General features: G+C 40.0%; 2 protein-coding genes across 5 annotated transcripts; both read right to left on the bottom strand.

The window, feature by feature from the left end:
• Positions 1-921: 921 nt before the first annotated feature.
• tlk2 (tousled-like kinase 2) lies at positions 922-13,939 on the bottom strand. Of its 4 annotated transcripts, XM_004552334.5 has the most exons (21): positions 13,270-13,889; positions 12,116-12,198; positions 10,555-10,632; positions 10,362-10,428; positions 10,237-10,280; positions 9,943-10,041; positions 9,310-9,408; positions 9,002-9,094; positions 8,693-8,803; positions 8,402-8,538; positions 7,812-7,964; positions 7,634-7,700; positions 7,435-7,532; positions 6,363-6,444; positions 6,041-6,132; positions 5,831-5,920; positions 5,574-5,743; positions 4,924-5,062; positions 3,194-3,305; positions 2,365-2,472; positions 922-2,223 (listed from the first exon to the last, which is right to left on the bottom strand). In XM_004552334.5, the coding sequence occupies exons 2-21, from the start codon at positions 12,194-12,196 to the stop codon at positions 2,050-2,052; spliced, it is 2,094 nt and encodes a 697-aa protein (XP_004552391.1). In that variant the 5' UTR covers positions 12,197-12,198; positions 13,270-13,889; the 3' UTR covers positions 922-2,049. The 4 variants fall into 4 exon arrangements, with proteins under 4 accessions (XP_004552391.1, XP_076739484.1, XP_012774872.1 ...); XM_076883369.1 differs by lacking the exon at positions 13,270-13,889 and adding an exon at positions 13,904-13,939 and having other exon boundaries at positions 7,634-7,964; XM_012919418.4 differs by having other exon boundaries at positions 7,634-7,964; positions 13,270-13,891.
• Positions 13,940-14,220: 281 nt separating this feature from the next.
• On the bottom strand, positions 14,221-17,923 carry mettl2a (methyltransferase 2A, methylcytidine). The gene is made up of 9 exons (XM_004552333.4): positions 17,744-17,923; positions 17,139-17,227; positions 16,327-16,595; positions 16,157-16,206; positions 15,992-16,052; positions 15,763-15,902; positions 15,548-15,654; positions 15,082-15,147; positions 14,221-14,985 (listed from the first exon to the last, which is right to left on the bottom strand). Exons 1-9 carry the CDS (start codon positions 17,893-17,895, stop codon positions 14,843-14,845), a joined length of 1,077 nt encoding a protein of 358 aa, XP_004552390.1. The 5' UTR covers positions 17,896-17,923; the 3' UTR covers positions 14,221-14,842.
• Positions 17,924-24,667: the final 6,744 nt, after the last annotated feature.

Below are 24,667 nucleotides of genomic sequence, written 5' to 3'. Positions count from 1 at the left end.
CCAATCAGCTTATTAAGCTCCTTTGTCAGAGCTGAACTCGTCAGAAAAGTTATCATGGCTTACTCGTGAGACCTGCTATAGTAGAGAGCCTTGAGTTGAAGGATATGAACATGCCAAATAACCTGTAATGCAGCATTAAAGATTTTACATTACAAGGGTTTCACACCAAGTACCACTTAAAACAACTAATTTATAAAGCTTTTTAATAACGATAGGATAAAGTCTGAATTAGAAGGAGTGAGTTGCCAACTCTGTGTACAGGGGAAAAAAAATAAATCAGATATTAGAAAATTTAACTAGGTCTGTTACGACTGAGTTCTCCAGTTGTCTTCAAATACAAAATACATCAACTATTACTCAGCTTGCCACCGCAGACACACAAATGAGAACCCACTGAGTGTGGGCTTTAAAAATAGCTGTATAAATACTGACCTTCATGCAACTGTAGAAAAGCAGAAGTCAGAAAAATCTGTAATTGTAATCAGATTTATAACTGTTGCATTGAGCTTCCCTATTAAGTAAACTTTCTTCAGACTGTTTGTGTCCATCCTTTGTTTCCTTGCCACAACTTTCATTTGCTCAATTATTGAAGAATAAATTATAAGTCCCAAAAAGTTGATTCTGTTCATCTGGACGTAGCATTTTCAGTGGGAAAAAATACTTTATGACTGCAGGTTTCCCTAACTTTATAAACAGAACATTTGCATAATGACTGGAAACAGTGACTCAACCCATCTGCAGCCAAATGGGGCTGAATGCAAATTTCATTCATAGTCAATTAAATCGATTCTAAAGGAACATCGAAGGGACAAATAATTAAAAAGATACATATGCTCATGAATACACCTGCATTTAAAATGAAGATCGAAAGAAAGATGCAATGGTAACCCCATCACACACACAGAAAACAAGAACAACAGACACATTTTAACCAATAGTATTTAATGTTTTATGCAACTTTCTGCTAAGGCCCAATCTCCCCCAACAGTACTATAAAGTAAACCAGTCCCTTGCATTTTATTGTCCAAAAATAAATTCAAACATACCTAAATAAATATGTGTGTTTATGGTGGGGGAGTGGGGAAGGGGGCAAACAAAACATTAACAGTTCTAATTAAAGGCAACTTGAAAAACAACAGTTTTCCCCATTAAACTGGTTTAAATTGAGAAGTAAAAAAAAAAAAAATGTTAAAAGGGATCTCCTCTCAACAGCTTCCACCCCATATCAAGTAGCACAACTCTAAAACCATTCATTATAAAAACAGAGGTGAAACACTGCCACCATCTGGAAGTTATACGCTTTGGTCACAGGAGTTTGACGAGGATATGCGAGGGAGGGGGTACATGAGACTGTCAACTCTGTCCCTCCTCGTCACAGACTATTCAGGTCTGGAATTTATTCGAGGCAAGGGTTCCCAGAACAGCAGGTTGAATGACATAGTGCCACAGATATTTAGGGTTCAATACAATAACAGCCCCCCGACTGGTTCCCTCAGTTAAGTTCAGGGAAATGAAAACAAAAATATTTGAGCTAGCGGAATTCAGACTACCTTGGACCAGAATGGCTCATGCATGGATGTATCTGTGAGTGTGTATAGGTATGAGGTCTTCCACAGTCCTTTCCATCTGGCCAAGCTGAAGCAGTTCTATACTTCATTTTATTTTCTCTTTTTTTTCCCTAAAGCAGAAAAGAAAGCTCCGGAACATTGAACCCCATTTTTCACCAACACGCTGCAAAAACTCGCCCCTTGCTATGTGAGTCATCCAGGGCTTTGACCCCTAGAACGATGTCATGTCACCCTTTTGAGAAAGCAGGACAGGTGGGCTGGGGTAGATGGATATGAGAAGGATGAAGGGTGACATGTTGTCTCCCCAAACCATCCATGACTTCTCACCCACCCCTTGCTGCCATCTGACCAGTTTCCCCTTGGGCATTTCATGGCAAGGTGGGATGCTGTTAGGAGGGGGGTGACACAGTATAGCGTCGCTCCCGCCCCACCCCACCCTTTTAAATGAATTCAGTTCACTAGTCAGTTAAGGGGCGTGGGCTCAGTTTGAGGCGCTGCTGTTGGAGGAGCTGGATGTGGAAGCCATTGCCATGCCTGAGGTGCCCGACGAGGCCACTGACTTGCGGATGTGGGGCATAAGGAAGGGGTCACTGGCCAGCTGGTGCACATCAATGCGGTCCTCCTTACGGTAGACTAGACAGCGCCTTATAAAGGCCTGGAAAGTGAACAAAAAACAGGGTGTAAGGACAGTACGTGCACTTGACTGCAGAGATTTTAAGGAGAGAAGAAAAAAAAAAAAAAAGCATTACAGTTGAAGTATTTGAAAATGCAAAGCCAAAAATCATGAGTGCAATACCTTAGCTTCAGGTGTGACTACAGGTTTAGGGGGAAACTGAACTTCTGTCGCCTTCAGGATGGTGTTTTCCTGTAAAATGTCCTGCTGGGACTGATTGTGGCCAAAAGGCTGCAAAAGCAAAAAGCAGTTAAAACAAAACAAAAGGCTTTTTTTGACACAGGAGAGTGAAAACAATTTGGGAGGCATTTGCAATATATTTCTAAGGGGTTAATTTGAGGAATAAGGATGAGAAACTACCAAATGTGCAGTTTACCTTTTAAAAAGAATGGCCTACAGATATATTTGAAAGTTACAAGTGTAAATGTTTGTGCTGATATTTTTTGTGTTGTTGTTGGACAGTATGTTAGCTTTAATGAAATAAAATGTAGGCATGCACAAACACTGCTTCTGCCTGAGCCAGGTCAGTCTCTACGTGCCATTTAGAATGTGTTAAATGTGATAAGAATCAGCTAAACTTTATTAATCCCAGAGGGAAATTGAGTTGTCATAGCAGCACACATACAACAGACAACAAAGCAAATAAAATGAAGTGTAGAACTAGAGATACAAATAGATAAACAAAGAGGCATAAATATAAACATAGAAGGGAATAACACCAATATTTCTGGGATATTAAATGGATGATGCAAACAAAACAAAAAAAACCAAACCAACAATACCAAGTTGATCTACAAAAACTGAATATAAATAATGCACATGCGCTGTTATACAGTGCAGTTACACTAAGTTTCTTTTCTCTAAAAATAAATGTGGAAAAAAAAAATCTAAAATTATCCCAACTGCAGCTCAGCTGTCTTATTAAAATGTTTATTCAGCGCGAGTTTCCTACCTTGCGGCCATACAAACACTGGTAGAAAATGACTCCCACAGACCACACGTCAACTTTATTGGAGATTTTGGGTGGTTCCTTGCCAACAACGAAGCACTCTGGGGGAAGGTACCTAAAAAAGAAGACGGGAGCTATGTTAATATTCATGAATTTCAGCAAGCCCAATTATACTGTCTGGACTTTCAAGGTGCATTCAATAGCATAGCAATTATTTAAATAAACATTGCACTCTAAATAAAAACCAGGCAATCAGAGTTAAATTGCAAGATGACCTTTACATATGCACTTATACACAAACCGGAACTGCAGAAACAGCCATTAACAAAAACCACAAAAACATTACAACTACTACCAGTAGAGGACTGCTTTAAATGCTTTTTAGCCACAACCTCACTTCAGTTTTTTGTTTTACATGCATTATCCTGATTATGTTTTCTCTCCATTTTTCTCCATTGTTATGGTATTATTCCTCGACCGTTCAACTACAATGACACAAACACTGAATATTTCTACCCTGCCAATATTAAGAAGAAATGCAGTTATTCAACATAAGTGACTGCAAGTGCCCCTTAATTTCACTCCTTTGCAATTTCATTCCCTTCAGACAATCCAGACAGTGTGCTGGACAATCTGACAAAATTCCCGTCTCCATTGACTATAAGCCTGCTCAGCTTTCATTGTGCAGCTGTGTCATATTTTAGCAACGTCCCACCTACCAGAAACACTCTATGGTTTCTCTTTACCAATCCAGTCTTTAAGTCTGACGTCATTAGCCATGTCTGGGCCCAAACTCCGCTGCAGGTCACCAAGTCAAATGATCACTGCAGCATTACTAAGAGTTGAAAAACTGTCTAAATTCTTTCATCTGTAATAAAATGATCAGCGTTGCTGCTTTACCGGGTGTAACAGTTAAATTTAACATCCAGGCATCCATGAAAACAGAATTTATGAAATTTAACAGAGTTAGAAGTTAGCAGGAAGTTAGCTCGCTAGCTTCCATCTAAATATAATATACCATGTTCTGACTGAGAGATTTCTGAAAAAAATAACACGTACAGCTCTGCTATCACCTCCAACATAAATGAAGACAGGAAAGTAAACAGCAGTGACGTTTGTAGGGTTACTGAAGTTGGACTAGCTGGTATATAATGATGTGCTACGTGACCGCTAGCGACACAGCTATGTTAGCATAATATAAACAGTGAGGCTGGAGGGCGAACGCTAACGAACAAGGACTTTTTTCCACTCGATAAACGTTAATGTGAGGGTTCCCAATGGTTAGTGGCAAATGCACTCGGATGGCAGGATGCTGTAAATGGGCCAAATTTCAGTCAGGAGAACAACTGAGATAATCCATCCACAATACGAGGTTAGTCAATATACTGCTGCATGGGCTGAGCTGTAGTTACATCGTAAGGGTTTAAAAACGTAGCTTTAAAATGATTAGCAGTAATAAAAAGCGAGAGAAGCCGACAGTGATCACTGACTGTTTTTAGGGGCTTGTTGAAATTAAATAGAACAAGATACAGAGCAGTATTCATCACGTCATCATTTAAAGACCGGATAGCTGTTGTGTGAAAATTTCTCTCCTACTTATCTGCAGAAATTCATTGGCTAATTTTTATACAAGCTTTAACAATTAACAGCAGGCTCGATAAGACTTGTTTCCCACTCATGTACATTCGTTTCTGACTTTTCTAAACACCGTTATCTTTCAGCGCAAATATTACCAGTACGTCCCTGCTCCCTGTGAAGTCAGCTCCATCCCATCCACCGAGTTGTAGCTGTCATCATCCATGATCTTTGACAGGCCAAAGTCTGTGATCTTGATCTCCCCGCAAGCAGTGCCGTTCACTAACAGAATGTTACCTGAAAAGAGAGGGGAAAAGATTCACAGGCACGAAAGAAAATATCCAATATAAAATAAGATGGTAGCTAGCACAGTGGATCTATGTTTAGCACTTCTATTCCACAAAAAGTTCAAACCCAGGCAGGGTCTTTCTCTGGAGTTTTCATGTTTCTCCTTGTGCTTGCACAGGCTCTCTCTAGAACCTCCAGTTTCTTCCAACATCAAAAAACATGCCAGGTTAATGACACCTAAGTCAACCCACAACACTCTTGTAAAACACATTGCTAATCTTAGATGTTTTTTTTTCTGATTAAGGTATTAAAAAAAAAAGAAAAAGAAAGTTACTTGGTTATGAATGAATGAGGGTTTACTCCTTGTTAATAACCAGTGCGGTGCACTCTATTAGGCAGTTTAAAAACTGCTGCAGCAGGAAGGCAAGTAGTTAATTTTACTGATGGTATTACTATTTATTGAACATAAAGAAGAAATGTGCCAAGCTCTAACAATGCAAAAGCAAAAATGAAGACTTACCGGGTTTAAGGTCGTAGTGGATAATGGGCGGTCTGATCTCATTGAGGTACTTGAGGGCATTAACGATCTGCATGATGATGGAGCGGCCCTCTTTCTCTGACATTAACTTGTGCTGCTTCAGGTAGAAGTCCAAGTCATTACCCTCACAGTATTCCAGGACTGTGCAGAACCTGTTTCAAAACAAAGAAGAAGTGTTTAAGCACCTTGGCAGAATGTGGTGCAAGTTTCAAGTATTTGTTTTAAAAGCAATGACTTACGAGTCAGTGTCAAGTGAAAAGTAGTCATAAAGTTTAACTATTCGTGGGTGGTCCAGCTCTTTATGGATTCTATATTCTCTGCAAGCATGTCTGAAAATAAAGGATTTATGCAATGAAGTTAAAATGAAGTGACTTTCCAATGGCACAGAAGATCAGTCAAAGCTGTGTTAAATATACCAAAGTATTGCCTCAAAATGGCAAAGCACTCACTTGTGATAATTTTCCTTCTTCTCATCCCTCCAGTTCTTGTTTAACTGGTGAATTTTGACCGCAACGTACCTTTGCTCTGTTAGGTCAAAGGCCTGGAAAAAAGTGAATCAGTAAGCATCTGTAGCAGCCATTGCTTCATTAGGTAAAGCAGAACTTCAGATTTAAGTCCTGTTTATTAATATTTCGTTTTCGTTTCAAGTAATCGTTTACTTGAAAATGCTGTAAAGGCAGCAAAACACGGACAAAAAAATATATATATATGAAAATGCAAGAAAAGAAAGAAAGAAAGACTGATCAGTCTCTTTCCTCATTACTCACTCACCTTGTAAACTTCACTGAAACCTCCCCGTCCAAGTAAATGGAGTAGCAGGTATCGGTCATTTAGCGTAGGGTGATCTTTGAATCTGCACAGAACGGAGTTTATATAAAAAAAAAAATAAAAAAAATAAAAAAAGTATTAGGAGCAGAAGGACACCCCAGATTATTTTGGTGGAGGAGAAAGATGAAAAAAATAAAAGAACTATCCAACACTGAGGGCATTTTACCCCAACTAAACAATTTGGTAACAAAGCAACATTACTGACCTGGAGCCAGAAACTTGTTATCCGTTTTAACATAGAACTTGGAGTGAAGCCAGTTACACTGACAAATAGGCTTTCAAACGATTAGACACCAATATAAGTAAAAAAACAAAATTCAGGAAGTGAAGTCTGAAATGGGTACAACCCTAATCAATTATTTGAACACAGCATTTTAAACCATCTAACTATCATTACTTATTTTAAGTTATAACAGTCCATCTTACCGTGCTGTCAATCCCAATGTATAATCAGATTAGATTTACAATTTTGGTCATCATAAAACATTTTATTTTTAGACAGCTTGGTTCTCCAAAACAAGGATTCCTTACTTCACTCACTCTGTGTCTGTATGCACAATAAACAAATTTTGCTCTATTCATTTTTAGTAAGAGAACAAAGGGAAAAAACTGCATATATTATCACAGGTGAAGTTCAGGAATTAATCAAATGGATTTGGAATGTATGAACACATTAAAATTAAAGTCACCTTATCTAAGAATGACTAAGGTGTCACTTTAACAGCAATGCTGTGTACATTGTACCCCTGCAAAATCACAGTTCAGAGTTCATGGCCTCAGTCATTCGTGAATTTTTCCTTAGAACCTAACTAATAAGCGTTCGTAGACATTCTGCAATTTTGCAGAAATGGCAAATATCCTCCACAAATTTTTATGGCCCTTTGAACGACAATAAAAATAGGCACTTATAGGCCTTTTATTTTTATTAAATTCACAGGTACTCTAGGAACATATCCCCAGAAAATTTCAGAGCTTGACTGTACTCCATGTCTGAAATGGGACTAAGAAATCTTACTGGGAATTATCTTCATTATGGATCCTTTTCAGCTCGCGTATGTGAAGATTTCGCACTCGCTCCAATCTCTCTAGCTCTGCTTGGATCTCAGCCTCTTCCTGCAAAACAAAATATAAATGTCAGAAGCTGTGCAACAAAACAAAACAACTAACGAAAAAGTTCATAATGAGCAACTGGCATCAAAAACATGGAGGATTACCTTCTTCAGATGGCCTAATCTTAGTTTAAAGATTTCCTCCTGCTCATGGTACTCTGCCTGTGATAACCTGCAAGACCAAAAAAAAAAGAAGAAAAAATAAAAAAGGCAGCTCCAAATAAATATACAGAGGGATGATATCTGGTATAAAAGAGAAAAGAAATTAACAAAAGCATCATACGCTTCACTTTCTGCTCCATTGGCCTTGCTTTTGCGTTTGTTTTGCTCAAGGCTTGGTGGTGGAGTCTGAGCCATGGAGGGTGGCTTGCGTTTGGCTAGCAGCTTCCTCTGCCTTTCAATCTCCTCTCGCTGGGAGTTGATTCTTTCCTGTTGTCTGGAAATAGACAATACATTAGCAGGAAAAATGGACCGTGCACCTCCCATTGTTTTGTCTTTCATGTGCTGTGTATCATTTGAGTTTTCTTTCTTTCTGTCCATTTTCTTTTTCTATTCCTCTGCTTTCTTCTCCCATCGTTCACCAACCTGTCCTTCATCCCCTAGCCGCTCCAGCATAATCCCCACACAGAGAATAATATGAATAATAAAATAAACTAAAATAAATATATAATACAAAAAGATTAACAATGGGAGCCTACAGAGAGTATAAGGTGCTCCTGTTAGGAAAGCAAATGTGTTTGACACAACAAAGCATTCAAATTATGATTCTGCTTGCTACAAATGCTGGAAAAACAAAGAAAATAATTTTTACAGTTGGATTTTGACATTTAAACTAGCACAAATACTTAATGCATTAAACACGAAGAGCCTCACTTGATAAGATTTTGGAAAGCATATCCATCTGTCCACTGCTCAGTAAAAGATGCACCGTGTCTCACTGTGGTGAAATGACCCAGTCGAAGCCTATCCTGCATACTTTTATCCCGACATGCCATCTTCTCTTGTTTAGACTGAAATAAGGGGAGGGAAGAAAGGCAGGCATTAAAGCTGGAATATTTATTGTGAAGTGCCGTATTTCAGGATTTGTTCAAGTAGCTCATTAATTTAATGACTTATTCACTTTGGAAACTAATAGTTTAAAATTACATCAATGCATAAACATACCTTTTCAATCAGAAGCTTCTTGGACATGGTCACACACTTATTTAAACGTTCCTTGTATCGCTCTAGCATTCTCTGTTGTTCATCAATTTGCCTCCTCAGATCACAGTTGGCCTAGAAGAGAACATATAATAAAGCACAAAAACGTTCATATATGAAGAATGAACAAAAAGAATACTTGTTTATAAAAGCAGAAATGTCAACTCTAACATGCCTTGAGTGAAAAAAAACCAAGACAGAAAACATGATATTCTCAAAACTAATGAAAATTGCAAGCAGAGTAGCAGGGGTGAAGTGTAATGAGATTAGTACCCGCAACAAATCGTCTATGCGGCCCTCCTTCTTCTCCAGGTCAGAGTTCTTGTTGTTCTCCATTGCTGTTAGTTTCTCTATAGTAAGGTCAGACTAAAGGGTACATTGAGCACAAAAGTGTCGGTTAATGCTGGCTCAGTCTACATCACAGTGAAATGCAGTGCAACAAGTAGTTTCATCTAACAATATCTTCCATCTTATAATGACTGCTTGTGACTTGTTGGTACATATGCTGACTATTTACCAACTTACAACTCAAATAAGAGTTAAACCAGACAAACAACCAGCTGGAAGAGCGTGTCCAGTACCTGTGTGGCTTTGTGGAGCACGTGAAGAGAAGGAGGCTTCAGTGAACAAGAGGAGTGTTCTGTGTTGGAGCTGACGGATGACGGGCTTCCTTGCTGCACCTGGAAGATAGAAACACTCATCAGTCGCCTTCATCACAATAGTTGTGATAAAACATGATAGCAATCTGGAACAAGAACATTTATGGAAACCGCAATCTGAGAGTAAACGAGAAGCATATGAGATAAAATAGGCAAGTCTAAAGTTTTGGATGACAAAAAGAAGCTCAGGTGTATTAAACAATTCATTTTACTTGGAGAGATGCACGGCCTCTGGTTTACAAAAGTAGCAAATGTGCAACAGGTTTATCTAAACTCTTTTTGATTATAACATTAATAGCTGCCTTTATGTTTGACAAACGGTACTAAATAAGCCATTTCTCATTCAATACTTTTTTTTCCTTGGTTTTAACTGCTAACTGCATTGTACTGCACTAAACACAGTTTCTGTACAGGGGCATTTATAGACCACATTTGATTCTTCACATCTTCTTAATAAGACAAGTGAAAGAGACAATGGAAAGAGCTGAGATTTGAAAAATAAATAAATAAGAGTAAAGAAAAGCACAAGAAAGACCATAGAGCAAACATGCTCACCATGACAGGGGGGTTGGACAGAGAGTGCTGTGGGGAAGAGCGGACCACTGGTGGAATTCCCCTGGCAGGGCTGGTACCAGGACCGCTACCTCCCGCAAACTGATAGACAGGTAAAGGAAGAACGAATGGAAGAAGAAAAAGAAAAAAGCAGTTCAATGGAAAAGACCAAGGTGGCTATAAGAAGGTGTTAGAAGATATGTGAAATATTATATCCCCCACACTGAAGCATTCCAGGGGGATGTGAGCTTAGCTGTTCCCAGCACAAAAAAAGGGAGAACATTTTCTGCCACTCACCTCAAAATAATCACTAATTTTATGTCCTCTTGCTCCTGCTTTGGCTGGAACAGAGAATCGAGGAGTTCAGAAAAAGCTGAGGAAATGTGGGATACATGATAAAAAGAACTCAGAGACAATCCTACCTTGGCTGTCAAAGTGGTCTGCTTTGCGTTTCCTCACTCTCTGGTCATTTGCCTTTTTCTCAGGAGTCTGTGAGGAAAGTCGCATGCATCAGCCAAATGCATTACAATGTAACACCCAGAGATGGGGTTGGCATTAAAAAAACAAAAACATAAACAACAACAAAAAAATAATGCTGTAAGGGTTGAGACTAACCTCTAGCTCTTTGTCACTGAGAGAGCCCACACTGCATAGACTCTGATTGGATGACTCATTTTGATTCTGACCTGAGCCCTATTAAAAATCAGGTAAAAATACATGAGAGAATTTACAGAGAGCAAATAACCACACATATGCTTAAAAGGTGCAAGAGACATGTAGAAATAAAATTTCATCCTCAAAATGCATGCCCGTGTGTGAGAGAAAGAGAGAGAGCAAGAGCGAGAGAGAACAAGTTTGAAAAGAGAGTAAAATGGGTGACAAACTGAGGGAAAGGATGCGGAGGCTTGGCTAAATACCATCACCATTAACTTCCCACAGAATGTAGACCTGCATCGGTTCTAATGCTGGTTCCCTAGGTGATGCCTGTCAATCAAGTGATTCACATCAAAATTCAGGAGGCACTGTCCAATCAGGGAGAGATACTTAGTCATTCAGAGCACACTAGAGCTCTCTCACTGAACCCTCCTAAAATGGCTGAACATTAGGCATGCTGCTGGGGATGTATTCCTCTGTCTCTCCGTCACCTTTAGATAATGTCATCTATTTTTCTCCTGTTCACTATAGTCTTAACTAGTGCCCCTCTCCAGAGAAAGACATTGAAAAGATGCCTCGCATCATTTACGAATGATGGTTTCTTTTTAACCCCCTCCAAATTCATATCTTGGTTGTTTTACAAAAAAAGGGGGCACTTTTCAACAGATTCTAACCCCCCTATGCTCCATTATCAAAAGGTGCTCTACATCTTTGTCTGCAAAGGACAACAATTTTCATGCCAAGTCAGTGATAACAAATACAGTAGCAGTGCCACGAGGCTTTCCAAGGTCAAAGAAAAAACTCAAAACTTCTATGTAAGATTGAAGGCTTTTAGACCACCAACCCATATTTCTTCAGAGCGATTTGTAGAATTACTTGTCCCTCACTTTCTAAACCCCCACGCACACACACATTGCTTGTCTTGTCATACAGGGTGGTTGTGGCATGATGCCTTAGCAAGAGCCGCCATCTTCTCTGCGGCAGCAGCCATGCCATGCTCTGGGCTCTGCTCTGCCTATGGCTGGCACAGGGCCCACTCCTGGCACTGACTCTCACTCCCTAACTGTTCCAAGATCACCTTCCACAAAGACAGCTCCATCTATGTAGCAAGAAAGGGGTGTGAGGCTAAATGCTGCCTTCACTTACACCTGGTCAAGAACCATTTCTGCATTCCTCTTCTGCTTTCACTCCTCCTCCCTCTACCACCCCTGTCCCGTCTGTGGCCTTTTTGGCAGGCATCACCACTTGCATATACAGCCGCTACATCATGAGCCAGGGAGAGATGCCATATCACACCAGCCAAAAAACACAGACACAGCTCAACCTTCTCCAGAGACAGACAAAGAAAAGGAGTGGGGCCAAGCTTGTCCAGGCCAAACAGCAGAATGATACTGAGGCTGAGTTAGACAAAGAAAGGGAAGAGATTCACAAAAATGTTTAATTAAGAAAATCTGTAATTCTAATAAGCTCTCTGACTAGACTTCCGATGCTTCACCTTTGTGACATCTGCTGTAACACAAACCTTTGCCACACCGACCCCTGTGAAGCGAGCCTCCAGCAGCTCCTGCCGTCGGGGGTCCAAGCTATGCAGTTCTTCCATCATGGCTGCAGAGACAAGAGCACAGATTAAGGAAGGTGTTGAAGAGTGTGGAATATTCAAGTGGGAGTGAGGGTTCACTGTTTCAAAAGCCATCTTTTGTGATGACTCATGGCTGTTTTTAACTATATGGATGTGGAAAATTCCTGTTCTGAGTCATCAATAAGCTTGACAACAATGTTATACATCATGTGTTCAGCAAGTACCGGCCATAAAACTTTGTTACTCAATAATATATTGCAAAATCTAGCCCAACATATAGCTAATAACAGACACTTAATAGGCATTAAAGACGTGGGCCAGATGTGTGTAGTGATTGCTTGGAAATTATAGCATCATGTGATAACGCCCTGGCATTATAGGCCTAAGTTACATGGCGCTGGAGTTATGAAAGGTCACTAATGGAGGGGCTGCCAAGTACACTCACAGCAATGGCCACAATAGACAATAAGGGTCCAGCTTGCTAGCTTGTGTAAAGGTTAACGTTACACGCCCAATACTGTGTTCCAAGTCAGTTATCTATGAATTGCATGGATTGAAATAAAAAGTGCAACCTGTGGTGTCCATGTCAATCCATGTCAAACAGCCCTTAATTCTACTCATTACAGGTTTGGCTGGCTCAACGTTATAATGACAACATATTGATCTAAAAGATCCCCTGTGAATAACCCGCGAAGTAATCAGCCAAGACTGAAAAATGAGCTAAATGAGCTACAAGTCTACCGATGTTGGACATCACTTAGCGTAGCATTGCAATACAGCAGCTAACAGTTAACGTTAGCTAGTAACATAAAGATTGGATTTTGACAAACAATTAATGCTCCCAGAACAGACAAACGTTGATTATTCCTGCTCGATCAAATGGCTGCTTAAGCAAATAAATAGTAAATTGAACCCCGAAACAGTAAGGGGTTTTGCGAACATATTACATGGCTAGCGTTAGGTATCCAACGGGCTAACTCAAAAAAGAAGCATCTTCTCTGTTCTGTTTTGCCAGGTGCTCGTGCCACGAAGTCTCCATTTAGCGAGAGGCATGCCCAGATATGTCATTTTGTTCGATAACCAACCGAAATACTTACTGTAATTTAATATTTTCACGGTCCTCTGAAGGGCCTGTTAACCCCGAAACTGTCTCTGTTGTTTCCCCCTGTTCTCGGCAGACCCTCCCAGGCTAGGCCGCATCCACAGCCGCGTCCCTCGCGTGCTTATTGCAACGATCAAGACACGGGAGCGCGCTGCGTAGCTCAGGGTTGACGACGGAGGATTCCCTCGGAGGCCTCGACAACTCCGGGTATCCCAAACCCGCCTTTCTATACCAGTTAGGCGGGGATCCCCATCACATCCCTCTCTCCGAGGACCATACCGTGCATCGGTCGGGTTATCTCGTTCCACACAATGGCGACCCTCGAGGTCCTGCGTTTTTCACCAGGTATAAATGATGTCTTTAAGCTAGCGTTAGTTACCCCCCTATCTTTATCTCCCCCGGTGATGTGATGAATTTAGGGTCCTGGGTGTCAGCTCGACCAAAACAAAGTTCGTCTCCAGTCGCCTTCCTCGCTTCAGGGAAGAAACCAATCTATTTCGGAAGTTGTGCTGTTGCAGGCGTTTCAGCTGAATCCGGATCGATTCGGTTCGGTTCTCATGTTTTTTGCAATGTAAACAATAATCAGTAAAATCTCATATTTTCTCGTGAGATTGGTCAAGTATTTTCACCTTCATCCAGTCCACGCCTGCTCCAAATCTCTTGTCTGGACCAATGGCAAATGCCTCTGTACACAATACAATTTACCAGCGCCCACCCACAGTTACTAAAAGGATCACTTATCAGAAAGTTCCCATCATGTTCACACCCACATGCTTTACGGACTTAATATAACCAATTGCTAACTGATTTGTTGTCTTTTTTCCTAACCAGCCAGTCAACCACTAAACGTGAGATGGAAAGCAAAGTAGCATCGGAAAAAAGCACAACCTTGAAATTTTCAAGGTATTTTAAATACTAAATTAAAAAAACTTCATTTTTTAAAATTTATTTTTATTTTGCATGTACAAAAGGGAAAATCTTAAAAATCATTCAGTTTATTTCAAAACATCAGGAACAATATGTCAGAAGAGAAACATACAGGTAACCAGCACTTTCTTAAATAATTGAACTGAACAATCACTGAAAAAAATGTTTTTGTCTTTCTCAAGTCAAAGTTTTGATTTAGTACTTCGAAATTTTTGACTTATTAAAGGTGATATTTTAAGAGATCTAGTTAGTAAATTGAAATTTTCAGCAACCCAACTTAAAACTTCGAGATAACTTGAAATTTAGACTTAGCTCTGCCTGGTAATTTTTTTTTTTTTCCAGTGGCTGAAACAGGCTTCCATAAGAAAGTGACAAGACATGACTATTGCAGCTAGGACTGCTGCACCATCAGGAAACTTACGCATAAAAAAAAGTGTCCATCTGCAGTTTAGCAGCTGGGATAGTGTAAAACCTTTACAGTATGTAAATATTCTGTTGCATTCCCTTCATCACAAAGCTTTTCATGTCCACTCCATACACCCACTGGAAAAAGCAAGCACCACCTTCTCTTCACTTCCTAAATTCTGGCTGTAGTTGACAGTCAAGTCAGGTGGGTTCTCCCCACTTTCACACTCAGGTGGCTAAACTGGAGCCTGGCGGTACTTGCACTGAATCCACACCCTGTACATGGTGAGTTGCTTCCCTCTGTTCACCTGTAGCCTTCTGTCCACAAGGTTCTGCACTTTCTCCAGCTTAGCCTGAGTGAACAGCTCATGGAGCTCATCTAAAATGAGCACAGAAATATTTTTTGGATACACCATCAGAAAGCAACTCTACAAAAATAAACCCCAATAAATCTTTATTAAGACCTTTTTTGTACCTTGAGTAAAAAAATATACTTGCGTTCCATCGCCTCGGACATAAAAGTTTTCGGCGAGACACCTTCCTAAAAAAAAAAACCAAACCACAAGCACATTATTTTCCAGCAACTTGTAGAAAATAACATATCATTGTCATGTAAATAATAAGCCAGAACATGGTAATATTACATAATAATATTACATCCATTAATATATCGCCCTTTCAAACCTCAAATTCGAACTTCTTGCACAGCTGGATTTACTGTTACTTTTTGCATTTTAAGCAGTTCTTAATGCATTTTAAACATATTTAAGACCATCTCTCACTCATTTTCGTAACCGCTTTTCTAATTCACTATCATGGGTTTTACAGATTTGGAATTACCTAAAAAAAAATAAAAAAAAAAAGCATGTTACAGCAGGTAAAAAAAATTTTTAAAGACCAAACTGTGGAAAATTTTGAACCCAGTGTCTTGCAGAACTAACCTTTCTTGAAGCGGAGCTGTGCCATATCGTAGCGTCCATAGTCCCTGAGCAGCATCACTCCACCGGGCTTCAGGAGGCGTGCTAGTCTACTGATGGATGCTTGCATCCTGAAGTTAGGATGAAAGTATAAGAAGCAGTGACAATTTAATTACTTCCACTGAGTGAAACCAAAGGAAAGACAAAAGGGAAGAGGGAAAAAAAAAAGAAGTTCATACTTCTTGGGATGCAGAGCTGATAGAACAAAGATTAGCACTATAACATCAAGGGTTCCATCAGGGATGGGGTAATTGGCTTCTACATCGCTCAAGTCGTGAACAAAGGCATAACAACGCCCTGGGTCGTACTCTGGATTACTCTGATGACAAGAGGACAGTTTTAATTTATTAGCTAGATTACAACCTGAGAAATGATCATCCTTTCATGATCCCATCATCATTATCTCACCTTGACTAATTCCACAGCAGTGCTGGAGAAGTCACAGCAGTAAACAAAGAGTCCTGGATCACTGCAAAGGGCAAATTATTGTTTTATGGTGCACATTATACTACAAGAGAATAAATAAGATGTGTGCTTTTTAAACATAGATTGAAATGTTTTGCCAGCACTTACTTGTTGGTCTTTAGTATTGGGAAAACTGTATTTCCCACACCACATCCAACCTGTACAGAGTTTTATATAAATAAAACAGTAAAACTGTTTCATGACAACAAATCCTCTTAAAACCTTTAACTGAAAATTTAGCTAAGTTTAGCTAACTTGCTTTCGTTATGCTGTCTCACCTCCAGTATGCGATAGGTGGCAGACGAGCCAGGAAAGTCACCATCAGTGTGAGACAAAGCTGCATGTTCCCCGCTTTGCTCTCCATCCTGACTGTTCTGCTGACTTTCTACTGCACCAGAGGCACCAGGGTGCGATTCATGGTTCAGGCTGCACTGTGGGGCCAACTCTGGGAACTCTGTGAAGAGCCAGTGACGGTCTTTGAAGAAACGATTCTCGTGGATTGTGTAAAAGCCGTTCCAGTACTCATTGGCCCGGCTGTCGTATTCCTCTGCAAAGGTAAAGCAAAGCAAAGTAAAGCAAGTGTTTAAGTAATGGAGCATTATGTTGCCTTGCTTACAAATCACCACAAAACACTTTAAAGTACTTAATAAGACTATATATACAGTGTATCCACTAAGTATTCATAACATTTCATCTGTTTCACATTTTGTTATGTTACAGCCTTTAATTTTTGCCTCAAAATTCTACACATAATACTTCATAATGACAAGGTGAATAAAAGTTTGCCTGAAATTCTTGTAAGTCTATTTAAAAGCAAAATAAAAAAACAAAAACAAACTATAATATCTCATAACCTGTAAAGTTAAGCTGAAGGTGAAAAAAGTGGTTACAAATTAATGTCAGCAACAATCTTTTTGTGCTAACAGCAGCAACAGAGATCTGGTCGCTTTCACAAGAAACAAAAAATGAAAGGAAAGTGGATGCAACATTGGGGATGGCTGTCCTCCTGATTAATAAGCTATACATCTCTTACTGGTCTTTACTGTCAGTCACACTGTGCGGTTTATGTGTATAACTGCAATGATGCAACCTTGTTTCTCTGGAGGTAGCGGCTGACTGTTTTCTAAGACTTTCTTCTTAGCGGTTGCTTCTTGTTCATCGGTCCACTCCACATTGTCCCTGATGGTGAGAAACCCCAATTATCCCAAAGCAACGTGGCACACAAAAACACTCTCAGTCCTGAAATACTTAAAGATATGACACTTTCACTCAGATTGGTGATGGGTTGTAAGCAGGTGTAATAAAATCTGCAAAGTACTTTGACATGTAGCCTGAACATTTTTTGCTACATGTTAAAGATGTTTTAAATAACTCCGTATTTAGATATGAAAGGCTGACCAATCAGGTGCAGAGAAATACTTGGCAATAATTTTATGAATGTTATTCAGCAACCAGTTCAACCCATGTCCCGTGATTACATTGTAGGAGAAATCCATATTCAGTTAATGTTATTTTAAGTGTTAACATAATGTTATGTTAACATTAAATTAATGTCAATGTTAAAAAAATAACGGCTCGCAGAATTACACACAATCTATGGCAAGTCATAACAGTGTCCGAGTGAGCAGCCTTGACAGAGATGCACAGGAACATATGTCTGCTCCATTGGGGGGAGTTCTTTTAAAAGATACCGACCATGCGTTATGCTGGAAGACCTGTCGTGGGTCTGTAAGGAAACGTGTCCCGAACTGAGGTCTCTTCACATCACAGGTAGATGAATCCGACAGCGTCAACCCGGTTTCGCCGCTGCCTCCCTCCACCCCGTCCACAGCGTGGGGCGCCGCCATGTTGGAACTGACGTGCAGAAGAAGGGGCGGACGTTTAATTATGATGCATTCAAAGGCGAGAGGAAATATTACAACTAATGTGAAAAGCCCTAACAGCTGTATTTAACAAATAAAATAAAATAACAATAATGATACATATTTCAAGCTCGGATAGTAAAACTATCGGGAGATTTACGGTGTATTTTAAAAAAGAAAAGAGGCTAGTTTTAATTCTTTACACTATTTTTTCACGTTTCACTTTGTTATTTTTCTGGTAGCACTTACAGGTGTTCATACACTAGAGGGAAACATATGTTAGGAAGATTTTCGGGAGGTTAATTTAGAAAAACTTACTAAAACCCGTCTTTAAAAATACTCTTGTCTGATCGTGTAGAAAATTTTTACATTTTTACATCATGGACAATAGTTACCAGAGCAGAGTACAGTACAGTTGTTAAAATTAGCGTACAGATAGTGTGCAAACAGAGCAGGATACTGAAAGATGTTTAAATAGTTAAGAATATTTAGAATAATTAGAAAAGTGCAGATTGTGTATTGTACCTGTGCATTAAAAAGTAGACATGTAACTTACAATAAGTTAGTGTATATATAAGCTGAGAAAAAGTAATGTGCAGTTATAACAGTAGAAGTTGTTGCAGCACTGATGTAGACATCTATGTTTGTTGGGAGCAGTTCTGATTGTACAGCCTGACAGCTGCAGGGAGGAAGGACCTGCGGAAACGCTCCTTCATGCATCGAGGATGCAGCAGTCTGCCACTGAAGGAGCTCTGCAGTTCAGCAACATTTACATGCATGGGGTGGGAGACTCTGTCCATCAGAGATGTTATTTTGGCCAGAGTCCTTCTGTCTCCCACCACCTGCACTGAGTCCAGGGTGCATCCCAGAACAGAGCTGGCCTTCCTAATGAGTTTATCCAGCCTCTTCCTCTCAGCTGTCAATAAACTGTTGCTCCAACATACCACACTGTAAAAAATAACGGATGCCACCACAGAGTCATAGAAGGTCTTTAGAAGCGCTCCCTGGACTCCAAATGACCTCAGTCGCCTCAGCAGGTAGAGTCTGCTCTGACCCTTCCTGTACAGAGCATCAGTGTTGTGGCTCCAGTCCAGTTTATTATTCAGGTGAACACCCAGGTACCTATACGAGTCCACTATCTCAATGTCCACTCCCTGGATGTTCACCGGTGTCAATGTGGTGGGTCTGCATCTCCGGAAGTCCACCACCAACTCCTTGGTTCTCCCAGTGTTGATCAGCAGGTGGTTCTACTGGCACCAGTCCACAAAGTCCAGAGTCCACTGTCTGTACTCTGAGTCGTCCTCACCTGTGATGAGGCCGACTATGGCAGAGTTGTCAGAGAACTTCTGTAGGTGGCAGCGTGGGGAGTTGATGGAGAAGTCTGCAGTGTAGAGGGTGAAGAGGAACGGTGCCAGCACTGTTCCCTGTGGGGCCCCTGTACTGCAGACCAGCGTATCAGAGACACAGCCCTGTGTCCTCACATACTGTGGGCGTTCTGTGAGGTATGACACCTTTTGCCCTGAGATAATATACATTAAACAACTCTTATGTAAATCAAAATTTCCAATAAACCAGTAGTATGTCATTCTTTTATATGGCATTGTTTGGGCCCATATATGAATATTCGTTTAAAATGTTTTTTTTTTCTTTTATATATATAATGTTCAAATGTTCAAAAGTTACACATGCCCAAAGTTGAGGTGTGAGCCAAAAGCTGAAGTTTTAAACTGCTGAGTAGTTATATACAGCAGAATACTTCTTGAAGTTCAGCTGCATCATGCCCACTCATCTGTTCAGTCTGACTTTCAACTGCTCTGAATAGAACTACTTATAGACTGTTATAATGAAAAGGATGTTACATCCGAGTCTGAAAAGTGCCGCCATTATAGAAGTGCCTTAAACCTGTTATCTAAGCAGGAGACAACACCTTTGGTTGCAAAAATGATGATAACGTAATAACATGATGTTCTTTTTGTAAATCATAATTCCAGTTAGATTCAAAAAGAGGAATAAAGCACATTATGCTTTAGGACGGGCCTTTGTGGCTCACTGAAAAGAAGGAAGGTTCCATTTGTTTGCATCTCTTAAAAAAAGCACCAGACAGCCTTCACATAAAAGTCTTACCTTAGCATCACCCTTTATGAAGTTTGATTTTCAACTAAACTGGTTCTAAAAGACTAATATTATCAAGGCAATGGGAAAACATGGCATTTTTCACTATATGTCAAAGACATCTTCATCTTTGTTGTTGAGATTTGTACTGAAGTTACCTTGCTAGCCAGTTTAGCCTTTACCTATCTCATCTCAGAATCAGCCTACTACTTTGTGCCTTAAGTGTGAACACTTTCTTACATCCATTTAGAATAGAATAGAATTGAAAAGAACAGAATACAACAGCCCTTTATTGTAATTATATACAGTGGGGCAAAAAAGTATTTAGTCAGCCACCGATTGTGCAAGTTCCCCCACTTAAAATGATGACAGAGGTCAGTAATTTGCACCAGAGGTACACTTCAACTGTGAGAGACAGAATGTGAAAAAAAAATCCATGAATCCACATGGTAGGATTTGCAAATAATTTATTCGTAAATCAGGGTGGAAAATAAGTATTTGGTCAATAACAAAAATACAACTCAATACTTTGTAACATAACCTTTGTTGGCAATAACAGAGGTCAAATGTTTACTATAGGTCTTTACCAGGTTTGCACACACAGTAGCTGGTATTTTGGCCCATTCCTCCATGCAGATCTTCTCGAGAGCAGTGATGTTTTGGGGCTGTCGCCGAGCAACACGGACTTTCAACTCCCGCCACAGATTTTCTATGGGGTTGAGGTCTGGAGACTGGCTAGGCCACTTCAGGGCTTTCAAATGCTTCTTACGGAGCCACTCCTTTGTTGCCTGGGCGGTGTGTTTTGGATCATTGTCATGTTGGAAGACCCAGCCTCGTTTCATCTTCAAAGTTCTCACTGATGGAAGGAGGTTTTGGCTCACAATCTCACGATATATGGCCCCATTCATTCTGTCCTTAACACGGATCAGTCGTCCTGTCCCCTTGGCAGAAAAACAGCCCCATAGCATGATGTTTCCACCCCCATGCTTCACAGTACGTATGGTGTTCTTGGGATGCAACTCAGTATTCTTCTTCCTCCAAACACGACGAGTTGAGTTTATACCAAAAAGTTCTACTTTGGTTTCATCTGACCACATGACATTCTCCCAATCCTCTGCTGTATCATCCATGTGCTCTCTGGCAAACTTCAGACGGGCCTGGACATGCACTGGCTTCAGCAGCGGAACACGTCTGGCACTGCGGGATTTGATTCCCTGCCGTTGTAGTGTGTTACTGATGGTGACCTTTGTTACTTTGGTCCCAGCTCTCTGCAGGTCATTCACCAGGTCCCCCCGTGTGGTTCTGGGATCTTTGCTCACCGTTCTCATGATCATTTTGACCCCACGGGATGAGATCTTGCGTGGAGCCCCAGATCGAGGGAGATTATCAGTGGTCTTGTATGTCTTCCATTTTCTGATGATTGCTCCCACAGTTGATTTTTTTCACACCAAGCTGCTTGCCTATTGTAGATTCACTCTTCCCAGTCTGGTGCAGGTCTACAATACTTTTCCTGGTGTCCTTCGAAAGCTCTTTGGTCTTGGCCATGGCGGAGTTTGGAGTCTGACTGTTTGAGGCTGTGGACAGGTGTCTTTTATACAGATGATGAGTTCAAACAGGTGCCATTCATACAGGTAACGAGTGGGGGACAGAAAAGCGTCTTACAGAAGACGTTACAGGTCTGTGAGAGCCAGAGATTTTCCATGTTTGAGGTGACCAAATACTTATTTTCCACCCTGATTTACGAATAAATTCTTTACAAATCCTACCATGTGAATTCATGGATTTTTTTTTCACATTCTGTCTCTCACAGTTGAAGTGTACCTCTGGTGCAAATTACTGACCTCTGTCATCATCTTAAGTGGGGGAACTTGCACAATCGGTGGCTGACTAAATACTTTTTTGCCCCACTGTATGTTAAATTATGGGTGCTTCATGCCAACTGTGGAAAATATAAATAGTAAGACAGCAGGAATAAATAAATAAAAAAATAGGAGACATATATACAACCAAGAGAAATGTATACAAAACAAGAGAAAGGCACACAATAGAAAAGGATCACTGGAGAACAAAGTTCTTGGAGGTAGTGCAAAGGACTTGGTCTTAGTATAGATTATAGGCAGATTTCCAGAGCTAAAAGAAATGTCACTCATGTTGCTGCACACAATTTATCACAAATCTAACAAATAACCAACAGGGGGTGTCATATTATCAGAAACTGAGCTACGTTTTCTTCCCAGAATAAAAGGTCCATTCAAACAATTCAATACACTAATGGTGCAAGGAAACAGAATAATAAAGAAACATTTTTGATAACACACTCATATATCTGATAGTAGAAACAAGGCTAGACACTGCAGTGACCCTTATGTGTTAATCTACAATACTTACCTATCCTTCAAAAGCAAGGGACACTAATTAAACACTCTTGCTTGATCAAGTTAAAACAATGTTCATGTAGGTGGGTGCTCAATTACTACCCGTACAACTGTGACTGTGTGATCACCTCAGGTTCCAACATCATAGTCAAACACACTGACAACACAGCGATAGTAGGCTTGATCTCAAATAATGATGAGTCTGTCTACCAGTATGAGCTCAACCACCTAGTGAGCTGGTATAAAGGGAATAACCTTCAGCTGAATGTCTGTAAGACCAAGGAGCCAGTAGTGGACAACACTAGAAAACAGCAGAAAAGCTTTCACCCTCTAAGCATAAAATGTGCCCATGTAGAAAGGGTGGATAACTTCAGAAACTCGGTGTTTACATTTCTCAGGCCCTGTCATGGTCCTAGCACATTAACACCCTGGTAAAGATAGCCCATCAATCCCTCTATTACCTCAGACAATTACAGACTCCTGACTGCTCAGAAACACTTGCAGCATGGAGATCAGTTTGAATGCGGGCATGACCACCCGGATGGGGAGCTGCACCCGATAGCACCATTTTGCCCTTAGGATGGTAATCCATACAACCTAAGCAAATAATAAATGTGAAATTTCACAAAGAACCAGAGATTCTCGCCACCCCAGCAAAAGACTATTTCATATGCTTCCATTAGTGATACAGTACCATGTGCTGGCTAAGAATGAGAATGAGCTTTTACCCTCTGGCCATTAGGCTGCTAAATGAGACGGTGACTTTAGCCCACCTCGACCACTACCTACCTACCCTCTACACATCTATTCATCTACACTCGACTATAGTTGCCCTACTAGTTATAAAAAAAACCCCAAACCAAAACATTTATTGTTTTCCAGTCTCTATTTGTGTTTTCCTCTTATTTATGCACAGTCAGACTTTAATATCCCTTTGTGTAGGGATTTGGTTTTCTCATTGCACTTGCATAATTGTGTGTGACAAAATAAACCTAATCTTGAATCCCCTGAGTGAGTTAGGTACATTTCTATGCTTAATGATTCATAAAAGAAATGGAAATGGTCAGGTACAAGGATTGGACTGAAGAAGAAACTGAGAAAGTTTTTGAAACACTTTTAGAAGGCTTGTAGAACTATTGCTCAAGACTGCTTTAAAAAATTAACCTGGATCCTTGGAAGCAAAATCTAAAGAAATGAGGGGTGGCTCAAGAGTTTTGTACAGTACCATAATTCCACTATTTCTGAAAGCAACATGTAACACAAGTACTGAAATTCAAATGCAATCATTTCTTGTTACTTTTGATTAGCATGTAATTACTGTGGCAAACACTGAATCATTTTTAACTCATTTTCATCAATCATTTTCTGCAAGACAGCAGGGTGTTACTTCACAGCTTTTTATTCTCCTAGTTTGTAGAGCAAATTTTACTCACGCCTAGCTGTGTTGATACAGGGATCACTATTAATCCACCGCCTGTGTGACATCACAGCTTCACTAATCCTACATTCAGGTAAATATAATACAATAGAAGCAAATAATAAACATTCAACATTTTGTAACAGCTAAAACTGCATATAATGTTAGGCCAATTGTAAAGTTTACCAATTTTGAAATAAGCCAGAAGTTAAGATATAAACCTGCACCTGCATGTGGCTGTGAACAATTAAATTACAAGTGGGATAAAGTATCTAACCCGTTTTCCTAATATATGAAAACACAGTAAATTCAAACAATATATTGTTTATGTAAGGGTTGTAATTTTGTAATGTAGTGGTTGACATATTTGTCAGGCTTACCTTTTGACGTGTATGTGCATTTTGTGTTTCCATGTTCAGACTGCTTGTAGGGGAGAGCTGCCTTTTGTTTTGTGATCCTGTTATGGTTATAGGTTGTATATTTTGTTTCCTTTGGAGTTAGGTAAGTTTCTTTTATTTTCGTATCAGGGATGTTTTGTTTGTCATGTTGCCCTTGTACCCTCAGTCTGAACCAGAACTTTAACACTAGCAGACCATAAACCTTTGTTTTTTTTTGTTTTTTAAAATAATACCATTTTGACTCCTCCTTCATTGTTTTAACTTTATGTTAGTCCCCAACCCCTGGACTAGCCTGGGGACATAACAAAGCCAGGATATTGAAATGCTGAATGCAAAGCAGTTGAAAGCAGTACTGGGTAACAATTTGGATACTTGTAGTGATGACAGCAATATGTAGATAGAAGAGAAGTATATCATATTGCATGAACTGCATACTGTAGATATGTGAAAAAATA

The sequence above is a fragment of the Maylandia zebra genome, linkage group LG4, assembly GCF_041146795.1.
Source record: "Maylandia zebra isolate NMK-2024a linkage group LG4, Mzebra_GT3a, whole genome shotgun sequence".
NCBI classification, from domain to species: domain Eukaryota; kingdom Metazoa; phylum Chordata; class Actinopteri; order Cichliformes; family Cichlidae; genus Maylandia; species Maylandia zebra.
This window is presented reverse-complemented; position numbering and strand designations above follow the sequence as displayed.